Source organism: Solea solea, chromosome 13 (assembly GCF_958295425.1).
Source record: "Solea solea chromosome 13, fSolSol10.1, whole genome shotgun sequence".
Classification (NCBI taxonomy): Eukaryota; Metazoa; Chordata; class Actinopteri; order Pleuronectiformes; family Soleidae; genus Solea; species Solea solea.
Window position 1 is genome coordinate 18,544,132 of NC_081146.1, and position 13,432 is coordinate 18,557,563.

At 43.6% G+C, this 13,432-nt stretch overlaps 1 protein-coding gene across 2 annotated transcripts in view; it reads left to right on the top strand.

Moving 5' to 3' along the window:
- The window catches only part of zfpm2a (zinc finger protein, FOG family member 2a), a 113,540-nt gene that overhangs the window by 47,745 nt on the left and 52,363 nt on the right, over positions 1-13,432 (top strand). For both annotated transcript variants that reach the window (XM_058648140.1, XM_058648141.1), the window contains exon 4: positions 7,395-7,519. In XM_058648140.1, the coding sequence (XP_058504123.1) occupies positions 7,395-7,519 (125 nt within the window). The remainder of the gene's footprint in view (positions 1-7,394; positions 7,520-13,432) is intronic.

Below are 13,432 nucleotides of genomic sequence, written 5' to 3' on the forward strand. Positions count from 1 at the left end.
AGCAAGATTCCCCCCTCACACACACACACACACACACACACACACACACCCCTCCTCCCCCTCTGGAGGGGGAAAAAAAGAGAGAGGATGGAGAAAGAAAGAGAGAGAGGGAGGTAGAGGAGAGTGAGCGAGAGATGGAGATGGAGAAAGAGGAGGAGGAGAGAGAGAGAGAGGGGGAGAGAGAAAAGTCAAAAACCTCCACATAACAATGCCAGAGAAAAATCAGAACATTTTCCACCGAAAGATGGGCCATTTCCAAATCCTTGTGCCCTATCAGACAAATTAAAGTAAATCAAGCATGAAATGAAGCAGAAGAGCCCGGAGATAAGGCTCCTTTAAGTCGTTTACAGATTAGGACAGAGAGAGAGAGAGAGGGAGAGAGGGAGAGAGGTGCATCTGGTCTCTGGCAGTGAAGGAGGCTAGTTTCTCATTTCACAATAGCAGCCTGTGTATAGGATTACTCTCCCCTGTCACCGACATGAGGAGCAGAGGGGGAATAGATGTCCACAGAATGTGTCTAAAGATGTCCCCTCAGAAATGTTTTCGAACCAAATACCTCTTGGTGTTGACCAGATGTGACATGTGATAAACTAACATGTTACATGCCGCGGGTGACCCACGTGCATTGCACTGGGTTGTTCGTTTGTTTCCCCCCCCCCCCCCGTCAGCTCTTCACCTTTTCTAATGCTCCAGTGGCTTCATCACCGTGTAGCTTAAAAATCCAAATGAACCGAGGATTGGCTGCAGCGGTGTCACGTGACTGTACGGCTGTCAACTCCTGTGTGTATGTAAAGCACAGCGTCAGATCAGGTTTCAGGGAGGTGAGGAGATGAGAGGGGTGGTGATGGGGGTGTTGTACAAATTATATCCTCAAAATGTGATTTTGTTTTAATGGTGTATTGCTCTGTTTAATATGTACGCCGTACTTCTATTTTCTCTGACATACATCAACAGATTAATTGCTGTTTTATTTTAGTACGCGCAAATAATCAAAACATAATTATGGAGCTAGTTGTTCATGGAGGAACGAGAATTTACAGTGTACACACACACACACACACACTCATCTCATTCATGCATGCGTGCAAATCCATGCAGGAATCAAACAACACCCCTCCACCCTCACACACAGGCTTATTTGTGCGCACACACACACACACACACAGAGGCACCCACACATAGCAAGGGTGCGCTGCTCTTTGATGCCGCCCGTTGAGCTCTCGCTGGATTTTGTTTCACTCCTTTCGTGTATCTTTTCTCGGAGTGAAGAGAGGTGGGCTCGGCTGCAGCGATCCGCTGGCCCCTGTCACTGGGTAACTGCTCTCCAAAGCTGTGACCTTGACCTTCCCAGCCCAAGTCTTAGGTTTAGCTCCTTTATCACGCTATCTCCAGGCATTTAAAAATACTCCTGAAACTCAATGATTTAACCCGCTTTTACGCTGTTCACATCAAAACTGGATGAAAAAAAAAAGAAGCTTAATCCATCTTATCTGTTGACTGTCAAACTGCTCCGGCTAAAACCTACTCACAAAAGACAACTAGGTCACCCAGGAAAAAAACAGAATTCACCGTTACCCAGGGGAAGTTGCAGCCTGGTAATTGACTTGGGAGGAGATTCAGGAGCACTTTTAAAAATAGTATCCTCCTAAATTAACTGCACAGTATCAAACAAAGGTAGCAATATGACTTTTTTTTGGCTGAAATCTTGTCTGGATTGATATTTCAGTGCCGACTTGTTGACGTGCGAGTCTTTCTTTTATTATCTTTAAATAATTATTAGGTGTAATGCTGTGTTTTACTGAGGACCGGGCAGAAAAGCCTGCTGCTCTTTTTTATCCATCTGTTTGAAATACATGCACTCACGCTGTACGCAACATCAATTACTCATTCATCCTGACACACTCAGGTGCAGTAATGTCCTTTTGATGGTTGTGAAATTTTAAAGAAAAGCATTTAAAGTAATCAGATTCCCGCAGGAGTGGTGTGTGTCCTCTAGATGTTGTCGGCGATACGGCGGTATCTCGGTGTGAGGACAGTCATTCTTTAAGTTTTGCTGTCTCACTTTACATGCTATCAATAGAAACTGCAGCGCCGCGCTAAAGATGGATGTCTCGGAGATCGTTGTCGGCGCGCGTGCTGCTCAACTTTGCTGGGCTTTTGATGAAACGGAGTGCCTGACAGCCGGTATATTTCAATTCACTCAGTGACACCAAACAACAGTCTCTGCGTCGATAATGCACCGCACAGCACAAGCTGTGTGCGATTGGTGTACGCATGTGCGGCTATAATATCCTGCCCATTTCCAGCCCCCCCTGAGTTATGTCCATATTATGTCCACACCTCTTGATATATGTTCGCCTCCACTGCCAGATGTAGCGTGCTATTGTTTTGTGAGCAAGGCTGTGGAGGTCAAGTCAGGGTGGTGGATGTGTATGAAGCCTGTCAGACTCGCCTCAATTATGATTTGGTGGTTTTATTAAAGGTGTAGTTCCCACTTGTTGGAAGAGATGAAATTATCAATCCTCCACATATTTTAAGAAGACACAGAGCATGAATGAAAAGGTTTTTTTAGTTGCATCTATTATCAATCTTCAAGTCCAGCACTTTCTGGATACGTTGCAAGCATTATTGGGTCTCCCTCGCTTACACAGGGGTTGGGATCTTCCCACCAACAGGAACCCCAACAACCCCCACGCCGCCCCATGACCCCCTGCTCACAGCTAATGTGCTCTAATCCCCTCGGCTTGTTTAACTCTTTCCCACCCAAGATGTCCGATGCCTGAAAACAAGCCTGACCTGAAGGTTTGAACCCACTACCACCCGTGCTTTCCCCCCCACACTGTCCCCACTCCATGTGGCAAAACTCTTGTGGTTGCCGGGAGACTTGCAAAGTCAACTTTCTCCCTGTTGTCTTGGACCAGGGCCGGGAAGTCAAAGTGGGTTTGGGTCTACTGGTGGCTGGTGGAGGAGGGGGAGGAGAGCTGATGCTCCTGTTAGTGGGGGGTTCTACACTGTTTTAAAACAAGCGCCTCTCGCTGAGATTATATTGTGGGCTCTGGGTTATAAATGATGCATTTTGCTCACTGGGACCTGATAATAGTGGCTGGTTTCGGCAGTGTGAGGTGAGGTGTTCATCGTTGTCTTATCAAAGCTCTGTGACATTTCTCCTTCAGCTGGAAAATTTCATATCGCATATCTACTTTAAAGATGTGGCACCTTTTGTTGAACTGATACAGTGCATTCATTCCATTTCACCCCATATGGCTCTCTCATAGTATATTAATTTATAGCCCATTTTGCTGGCTCTATAACACAGCCTATCAGCGGAGATGACTGGATTCAGGGGACATCAATGAATTGCCACACACAGGTTGTTGAACTTTGAACAGCAGTCCTTTATTTGCTTTGATTCAAAGGTACGGCTCGATATCAAGAGGGATTGTCTGCTGTGCGAAGCGTCAGCACATTCCCCCACTTGTCTCTATTCTATCATTCTTTGTTTCCCTTTATCATCTTTGCTCACTCTTAATATGCGTGTGATACAAGGTGAAGTAAACCTTAAGCTGAGCTGATAATCAGAGTATTTGTAGTGTCCTGGGGTAATTTATTTCACTCTCGCTCGCTCTCCTTCTTTTTGAACTAGAATAGCAAGAACATAGCTAGAGCAGATTCATTACAGGAGTTAGATGATGATGTCATTTGTCATTTCTGACCATTAGCTGACCTTGTAGGCAAGAAATCATATTAAGAAAACTACATTCATGGAAGGTGAATCTATCATTGTATTTCAAAGAATCCAGCACAGCGATTTATGTTGCAGACCTAAAATATGCTCAAATGTGTAGAATTCCTTTAGAAATGAGATTTATATACTATGTCCTGTGCGTGTGTAATTTACAAAACAAAACTGAAGACCAGTTCTACACAAATTCGACCAAAGGTACGACATAATGTGAGACACATATGAAACCAAATGTGTCTAAAATAATGCTTTTCAAACTATTCAGCTATTTTATTCTTTAATCGTATAAAGCAGCGACCAAAACAATAAGTGTAGGTCAGTAGTATAAATGAAAAGCTTCAATAGAATATAGCTCTTATAAAATTGTATGCCAAGTTTATTTGGTACATTAGCATATGATATTTAAAAGTAGATGGTGATACTTTGCCTCTGTTGGGGTCTCTATCTGTCAGTATCCGCACCCATTTATTCTTTAAGTCACACTAGGCTGGCACCCTGCCAGTGAGAAACTCATTACCATGCTACTGAATGGAGAGATGAGGTTCCCTCTTCCTCCACACCATAACAGAAAAGAAAGACAGGACACACATACACATATAAAAAAAGAAGAAGAAGAAGAAGAAAACAAACAGATGCCAGAATGGAGCATCTTGGGTGCTATCTGAGGGGGATCTCTCCACACAAAGGGACATTCTTTGGTCTGCCAAGTATCTGTGGAGTGCAGGAACAGACCCTAGAGTCTAGCGACAGATGATGATCTTATCGAGGGTGGGGGTGGGGTGGGGTTTGGGGGGTAGGTGGTGGAGGTAATGATGGTGGGTGTAAAGGGTGAAGGTGGCAGAGAGAGAGAGAGATGGGCTGGTTGGGATTCAGAGGCGGGGGGTACGTCACTTGAGCCACATCATGGGCTCACGTTATGCCAAGCGTGTGGCATTTGAGAACTGGATGATGAGAAGAAGCTGAAGAGAGGACACGGGCGCTGGCTTTGTGAAATCTCCGCATTGGCAATCGGCTTTCCACCTGATTGTGTTTTGTCGTTTGCAGGTTTACCACCACAGCTGACGCATTTGATCTACATTTGTTTGTGACGAGTTGTACGTCGATGAGTTAATGTTGATGTATAGAACACACACAGACAGGTCCATAAAGGGAACTCATTATTCATCCGCGGGTGTTTATGTGATCTTCCACTGGTATCAGCAACAGATGTGACAAGCCATCTGTGAGCCAAGGTCTTCAGGCAACATTTGGTGTGAGATGCACACAACTGGCACCCAAACATGGTGAACCACAAACCGCACAAATTGAATCAAACCCCCCTTCTCACACCTACCCATTACCCCCTTTTTTTTACTCTAAGCATCCCACCTAAAAAAAAAAAAAAAGACAGAAAGAAAGGAAGAAAGGAATGGGGAAAGGAATCAAAATCTTTGGCTGAGAATGACTACAGCTGTGCATGTCAAGCAGGGCTAAACAGGAACTTGCGTCCAAGCGGTTAAAGGCCGCGGGTCTTATCTGAGGACAAACAGAATGCATCAAGCGGTGGCTGTTGCTCTCAGTGATGATGACCAGCTGTGTACCAATGTTTAATTATTTCTCTGTAATGAGCTTACCCACCTTCCACTGCAGCACCAGGAAGACAGCATGCAACAGCAGGAATATGGAAGGTGGAGAGCAGACACTGAAGAAGAAAGAGAGAGGGAAACAAAGCTGTTCCTTCCCCTTGTTTGTGTGTCTATTCCGAAAAATGAAAATAGTTTTTATATACAGCATATATATATATATATATATATATATATATATATATATTTCGTTTTTTTTTACAGATTTTGTATCTAAAGGCCTGGTCAAGTGAGTGTTCATTATGGGTGACATTTAGCATTTTACCGTTATCGGAGTGACCACCGCTGATGAGTAAAGGATCATCATTTGTGGCGGGCAATAACACCAGGCTAATGGTTGGATCATGTTTATGCATGGGAAGGTGCACATAAGCATGCATTTCCATAGCAGCCACAGCAGACAGACACAACAACGTGCTGCAGATACACAGCTGATATTTGCAGACTAGAGCAGGACTGAATAGGTCATTATTCCACGTACGCGTCAGAAAGTTCACTGATCACTTCAGCCCACTCAGCTTGAACTGGGTGCCCTGAATACCTATTAGCCACATGTGTGAGCAAATAGGTTAAAGAGACACAATGTTAACAACTTGTGTAGAGTTTGACTGAATAAAAATGCGTCGTAATTATGAGCTAGGGTACGTGATATGGCTTTCATTGGACAGTCCCAGAACAATGCCAATGATTTGTGGCTTACCGAGATCTCTGACCTCACAATGGTCAGTGGATTGATCAAATATCAGTAGGCTACGTATTTTTTGACATTTTTGAGCAATAATTCTAATTCTAGATTTTGAGCAATAATTCTAATTCTAGATTTTTACACTTCATCTGGACTCTGCTTCAATGCTAAACGTGCGCTAGAACGTTCAGAATCAGCTGTTTATCACGTATTTCCATAGCAGCCTCCAGAATTTATGTAAGAATTTATGCATAAATATCTGGGCCTGAAATGAACTTCCTTTGTGTCAAAGACCAGCAACCGCCCCTGGTGTCTATCCTTGGAAAACTCTTTGGCCAATCACAGGGTAGTTTACAGAGAGAGGAAGCTTGTGTTGGCTCTTCAAAGCAGTGGTCACTCTTCCAGCATTGTTAAAAAAAACGGCCTATGCAAAGCAAAGCAAAGCAACCTTAATAAGTTTGTCCATGCTCATTTGGTGGGAGAGGATTCGGACTGAGAGCTGTGATCCTAAAATGTAATTTTTTAACAACCTGGGGATGAGACTCCACATTCAACAATTATCTTAGCTACCCTACCTACTGTAGCTTTAAGAAAGTCACTGACGTGATGGAAAGATGACTTTTGTGTCCGAGTCTGTGTCCCAAACTTTTTGTGTCTGGGAGGATTTGTATAAGTAGATGGATCTGAATCACCACACTAACTACAGCAAGACTTCTTGGGGTTGTCAAGGCAACCAGACAGAAATGTACTTTTTGAGATCTGCGTACACTCTCTCACACACACACACACACACACACACACGCATACACACACACACACTTGGTAAACTATGTCAGGGGCTACCATGGGGTTTATCATAACTATTTGATTAATCACCATCCTGAAAAACTGCAGTGAATCTTAAAGATGTGATAGCAGGGCTTGTCAGCGAGGTGAGTACCGGTAAAAGTAAAAGAGTGCTTTTCGGTCTCAGTGTTAATTAGGTGGAGCTCTTCTCTGCACTAACAAGGGCCCAGCCTTCCTGGAACAACAGAAATATACCTTCCCAGTCAGGAACAGCAGCAAGCCTGCACTGCCTCACGGGAGATTATCTCCACACATCTCTTCAAGTATGGTTAGCATGGCATGTGTCTGAGGAGCGACATCAGATGGATGTTCACTTGATTGGCTTATCTATTTTGAAACTGTTGGGCTTTAACCTTCACCGTTTACTGCAGGGCTTTGAGGCAATAATGTCACCGCACATGTAGGTTTGAGGGGAAAAGGACAACTGTGATCTCAAGTTGAACTTGTGTGCTTTATAGAGCGCCATGGCTGACTGCGTTGGGTTATGTTGTGTTCATAGGAGAGCTGGACGCCTTCCTTAAAGACGGTGACCGCCGGATCCACAGCCGACAGCAGCTCCCTGTGGGTACGACATGGGGACCCTTTGAGGGGAAGATTGAGATGAATACTGACAGCACTGCAATGGTAAGTCCTTGTTTTGTGTATAATTGAACATGTTATATTATGCAGCCCACCATAGTTATGCGAGGAAATAGAACTTAAATGTTTTAAGAAGCTCCAACACATGAACTATTAAAAGCACTGTGGGCAAATTGTGCACAGTCTGTATGAAGCCGTTTGTCACGACAGGTCGCAATAACCAAGAAGTGACCAGATGAAGTTGTACCGTCATTGAAACCAAGCATTGGTCCAATTTATCCGTCATATATAATGTTCCACAACACAAAGCCCTCATTAGTCGGTAAAGCATGATTGAATGATTTATAATTATTCAATTGCTATCAGTTACAACTTTTAAGCCTTTTATATTCATAAAGAACATGCCTTATTAAAATGCACTATTAGACCTTATATATTGCTTGAGTTTCAAAAACTGTCAGGCTCATTAAAACCTGAAGTGAAATTAATCTATTTGGTCAAACTTTGCCTTTAGCAACCATGGCAACATGATTACTAGTCGTACATCTGAAGCTGTCGAGGTGACTCTTCCGGGATCCAACCGGCTCCCAATAAAAGTCTTTTGAAGTGTGTCTACTTTAACCATTTAATCTGCATATCCTAAGACAAAACACTTTAATTGGTGGGTTTTGAGCTCGGCGCAGGCTTCAACTGAATGAATGAAGTCACAGTCCATTATTTTTCCAGCAGAGACTCGTGTTGACCTGCTGCTCTGGTGTAGTGACACGTCCTCCGAGCTTTTGATATTCCATTCTGCACGTGGATTAATTAAGAAATTCCTATTAAATTTGTGACCAAACTCACATTCATCCTGCTAAGAAACATAAGGACAAGTCAATGAGGACGCGGGTCTCAGATGCCCCCCCCGTTTTCCCAGATTCTTTAAATATGAAACTTTATTAAATCATTTCAGAGCAGTTTCGTCTGTTTTCTAAGCTTCCCTCATGGTTTTTAGAAGTCATCAGTGGCTTTAAATAGCTCAGGCCGTATTATAGCCATGAAATATGGCTTCTCTCCGGGTAAAGCCAGTTATCCTTGGGTAGAAAAGTGATTTGACGGAGCAACACCTCAAGTTTCCTATCAAAGTAGCACACGCTCCTATATTTCTCAAGCAATCTATGCATGAATTTCCCAGAAATACACTCAGAAGCAACCTTCAAGTGCCCCTGAAGTGGCCCTAAGACTAACGGAGAGATTTCATTGCACCTTCTCTTTGAATTGTTTGGTGTTTTCAGAAGATACAAACTTCACAAAATTAACACACTAGCCGCCGAGCTCGGCGCATGTAGCTGCCCGTTGCTCTCGGAAGAAAAAAGTGATAAGTTCTTAACTAACTGCCCTCTGAGGAATTCACAACTTTCCTCAAGTTTTTTTTTTTTTTAAGTGAGCAGGTGCTGGTCATCACCTGTAATAGGCTGCAGAGGGGTTACAGTATATGCCAAACTTGCCTCGCAATTAAAAGCAAAGCTCTGGCATATTGCCGTTAAGGATCTCATGTGTGTCTTTTCTCATGGGGACCCTTTCAGTGCTTTGCAGCTTGCCCTCCTCCTCCTCTCCTAAGTTTCAGCTCTCAAATGGGGTACTGGCTGTTAGCAGCTTCTCACTATCTCTCATTAAAGGGCTTGGTCGACTTAAGTGGCATGTGTTTTTTTTTTTTTGATTCATTGTAAATTGTTACACATTGTGCCAGGGACAGAATCAGTCAGTTGTGTGTTTTTGTGTGTGCAACCACAAGGGACACATCTCATTTACAGTAGTGTAGACTTTCTCTTTTTTTATTCTAATTATTATTATTATTATTATTTTGTTTTCTTTTTTGTTATCACGCCCCCAGTCATCGATCAGATGCCTTGTTAAACACGCAGTCGCTGACAGCATCCCCAGTATCTCGCTTTCGGCGGGGCGTGAGGGAGTTGTGCACATCTTCAAATACTAACACATCAAGACAAGAACAAACTCTGACTCCTCTCGTCAAGAAGGGAAAGTTAAAATAGCAAATGTGAGGGGAGGGAAGAGAAAGGAGGATGTGGGAGAAGAAAGAAATGGTTGTTTTGATGCATGTCAGTGTGGTCAGTGCTGCAGAGCAGGGTTACACGCTGGCAGAAACAGTCTGAGGGAGAAATAAAAGCTCTTGGCTTCACGGGTCTCTGTACCTCTGCTAGGAGGCTTTCCCAGTCAATCTTATAATGTGTGACCTCCACAGACTATTAAATCTTTTTTTTACTCTCTTAGGGTTTTTTTAACTGTAGATGTGAATAGGTGAATGAATTACCCCAAGACACCCAGGTATATGGCAGGAGTGACACCTCTCTCACGCTTGGAAACACATGACCCGCTGGTGAGATACTCTCTGAAATCAAACGTATTCTGCTCCTTCATCTAGACACGCTATTCAAGATCTGACTTTCTATAGAGGGCAAGCTATTTTTGGCATGATGCCTTACAAGGGGCAAAGGTCTGTTCCTCAAACGTTGGCGTCACGCCCAGACAGGGACTAAAAGTGTTAGGACTCCTTAAAAGTAATTTACAGTAATTACAGTGGGTTTGAGCAGGACCTTGGCGCCGTTAGAGCCATTTAGGCGGGGGATATGTTAGGGCCGACTGGCGTCTATGGAGTAGTTCCATGGAGGTGGGGATGGGAGGAGAGGAGGTGTGGGGAGGTAGCTCACAGGTCCCCAGAGGCAGCAAACGGGAGCTGACCTAGCTACATGGGCTTGTGGCATGGGAGCCGATGTTGGTTCTGCTGCTGGTGGACGACAAGCCTCAGCAGCTGAGCGAAGTGATGGATGATGCTGGGAAAGAGAGGTGAGTGGAGCGTTATGTGCACTTGTCCAGGCAGCTCTGGAAAGAGAGGTACTGCATAGAGCTCGAAAAAGAGAGAGAGCGTGGGGGAGACAGGAAGCTGGAGTGGAAAAGGCGTGACAGGAAATCTGGGCATCTGCAGGACAGAGATAGGGTCACATCTCAAGCGTTTATCAAAGAGGAAAGCAGATTTCACAGCTGATGGCTCGGCTGTGGCAGGTCTGTGGACCCCAAGCACTTGGCTTGGCATGAGGCGCTGGAGTTATAGATATTGCTGTTGCTGACCTGTTAGTGTGATCACCTTGCACTGTGTTGGACAGTTAATATGTCTTACTGTGCTGTGTGTTTTTGTGGTCTTTATGTTTCTTAGAGAGATACACGCAGAGTGATAATTTCATCCAAATACACAACTTTTCCACATGTAAGTAAATGCTGAGGTAGTAAATCCAGTTTATTCAGAGAATCTGTAGGCTATCAGCCAATGTAAAAGAGAGAGACACCAGAGTGTGAACTGAAAACTTTTGTAACTGGCCTGAGGTCAGAAGTAAGGCAAAAGTAAAGAAGACAGGGCTCTCCTCAAAGCAAGTAACAGACTCAAAGACAAAAAAAGTAAGAGAGAGAGAAGAAAATCTAAAAAAGAATAAAACACCCTGCACCCAGCATTCCGCTGTGAGCTGCTCTCCCCGCTCTGTACCTCTTCCTGCCCCTCTCCTCTCTTCTCCCTGTCTGACTGATGGAGCTGCCAGAGCACCCTCTCATCCCTCACTTCTCTCACTGATCAATCAGACCATTAGACTCCAATTACAGCCGCAGCCCCGGCGCAGGTGAGCGACGAGCACATTCAGCCGACTGCCGACAACGCCTCTGCCCGGCTTCCTCCTGCTCTCCAAATTAACGCAAATTAATAGTGACACTCAGACATAAATGTCTGCAATTGGGAGGCTAAATTAACAGTCTGGGTCGAAGCTATTGAGTAGCAGGTGTCTTTAAAAGTGGTAATTACCTATGCCGGACAGAACTGGGAGGAGAAGGTGGCCCACAGTTTGCCTGGAGTAAGAGGCCTGGCCCTGGTGAGCCTAGCTTCCATTGTAGGTGTTAATAATTGATTGGGAGGCAGGCTATTAATGAGGAGCAGATTTAGAGCTCTGTTGTAAATGTGGGTTGATGAGTGTGTTACCGCCTCTTGTACAATGCCTTACCAATGCTAATTACTGGGGCTTAGTCAAGGTGCACTGTAATGAGTCTGGATTCAATGGAATTGTGGTCTTTATGTGTTTTGAGGGCCTTTTAGTGCAAATTACACAGTAATTGAAATGCATGAGACTTGCTTAATTCCAGATTAAGATCTACACAGTTGTGTATCTTGTCTTCTATCTTAATATACTCATTGTGTATTTGCTAATTTTTTTGCTGTGAGCAGAGGTTTATTATTAAAAAAAAATAATAGAAAAAAACAAATCTACCACAGTAATCTGTTTTTCATGCAGGGGCCCCGATACAAAGGCACTGAAACAGGTTACAAGGACGTGATAAAAGTCAGCAAGCGCTATAGGCTAATTAGATAGAATAACCAATTTAGTCTCAACACAGTGTTCAACTATTACCAGTGAATCATACATCATCATAATCATGTCATTGAATACACCTTTCCAATATCACAGGTGGAAATATTTTGCTTTTGTTTTAAACCTGTGCGAGATTAACCGTCCTGCAGAGGAGCAAATATTACTGCATGTGCGTCATCCTCTTTTATGTTTTTGTTTAATTATTAATTATGCCTTTATTAACTCTGCTAAATACGAGTGTTAAGTCTCATATTGACAGGAGGACAAGTGTGTCCCCGTGTTTGAGTATGTGTGCACTTCAGTGTGTTGTTTGTGTTGTACTGATGTGTGTGTGTGTGTGTGTGTGTGTGTGTGTAGGGGGGGCATGTCTGTGCAGACTGTGTGCTGCCTTAAAAGTGTGAACAGAGAGCTTTTGTTTGTGGACTACAGAAGTGCAAAAAAATGTCAAGATACTGTCCTAATTTTAACCTGGGACAGAGAGAGAACAGATGCTGTCAGACCGATCGGCTGTGATTGTTGTGTAATTTAGTACAAGGGTAGAAATATGGGTCTGTGCGACCAAAAAAAAAACATAAAAAGAAGCTCCAGAAATTATTCAGCCCATCACTCAAGCCATTTATCGCACCCATTTTTTCCCACCCTCTCCCTCCAATATGTTTATTGTTAGCTAACCCTAAACTTTAACAAGTGGTGGTGGATTTTTCTGTTTCAGAAATTATATTTTTCTTCTTGTCATTGCTTCATTAATCAAGAGGAGGCATTCTGAAAAATGTTTTGTTTTGGAGGCTGCAATCTATTTTGTGTGTGTGTGTGTGTTGTAGTTAATCTGCGCCCGTGGCAGGTTTCCCCTCCGAAACGCAGCGCTAAGCAGCGGTATCGCAGGCCTATTGTTGTAGCCTCTGTCATAGCAAGGAGAGCCTGATGCAGGCCTGGGCTCGCCTGATAAGGAAAAGAGGATTCAACATGGCTGGAAAGGAGAATCAGTGGGACTTGAGAGTGGAGTACGGATGGGGCAGATGCACACACGCACACACACACACACACACACACACACACACAAGTCACACAAACATACAGAAAGATACACACATACTCTGCACACCTACAGTCACACAAACACAAACACACAAATCATTGCCATCATCACACTGGCACATGCCCAGGCAATTATTTACAGTAACATCCAATTACATATGCAAGAAGGCACCTCAGGAAAGGACTTCTGTGCAGCATAGTTCCTAAATGACACACACACACATAACGTATATGCATGAACAAACAGACAAATAACTATCAATTTAAATTCTAAATATTTCCCACTTACTGTGTAATGTATGGAATTGAAGGTAGTAGTCGGCACGTTCGGTGAAAGTACTGAAACTGGTTTGGACGTGGTCGGAAAATGCTGCACATTATCAGGACTAACAGGATTTGAATTTCTGTGTTGGACACAAATAATTTGGCACAAAGAACGTGGCTTCATCTAATGAAATAATGGGCCCAAATTTTAGGCGGAGAACCAATTTGTGATTGCATGCATCAATTATTTCTT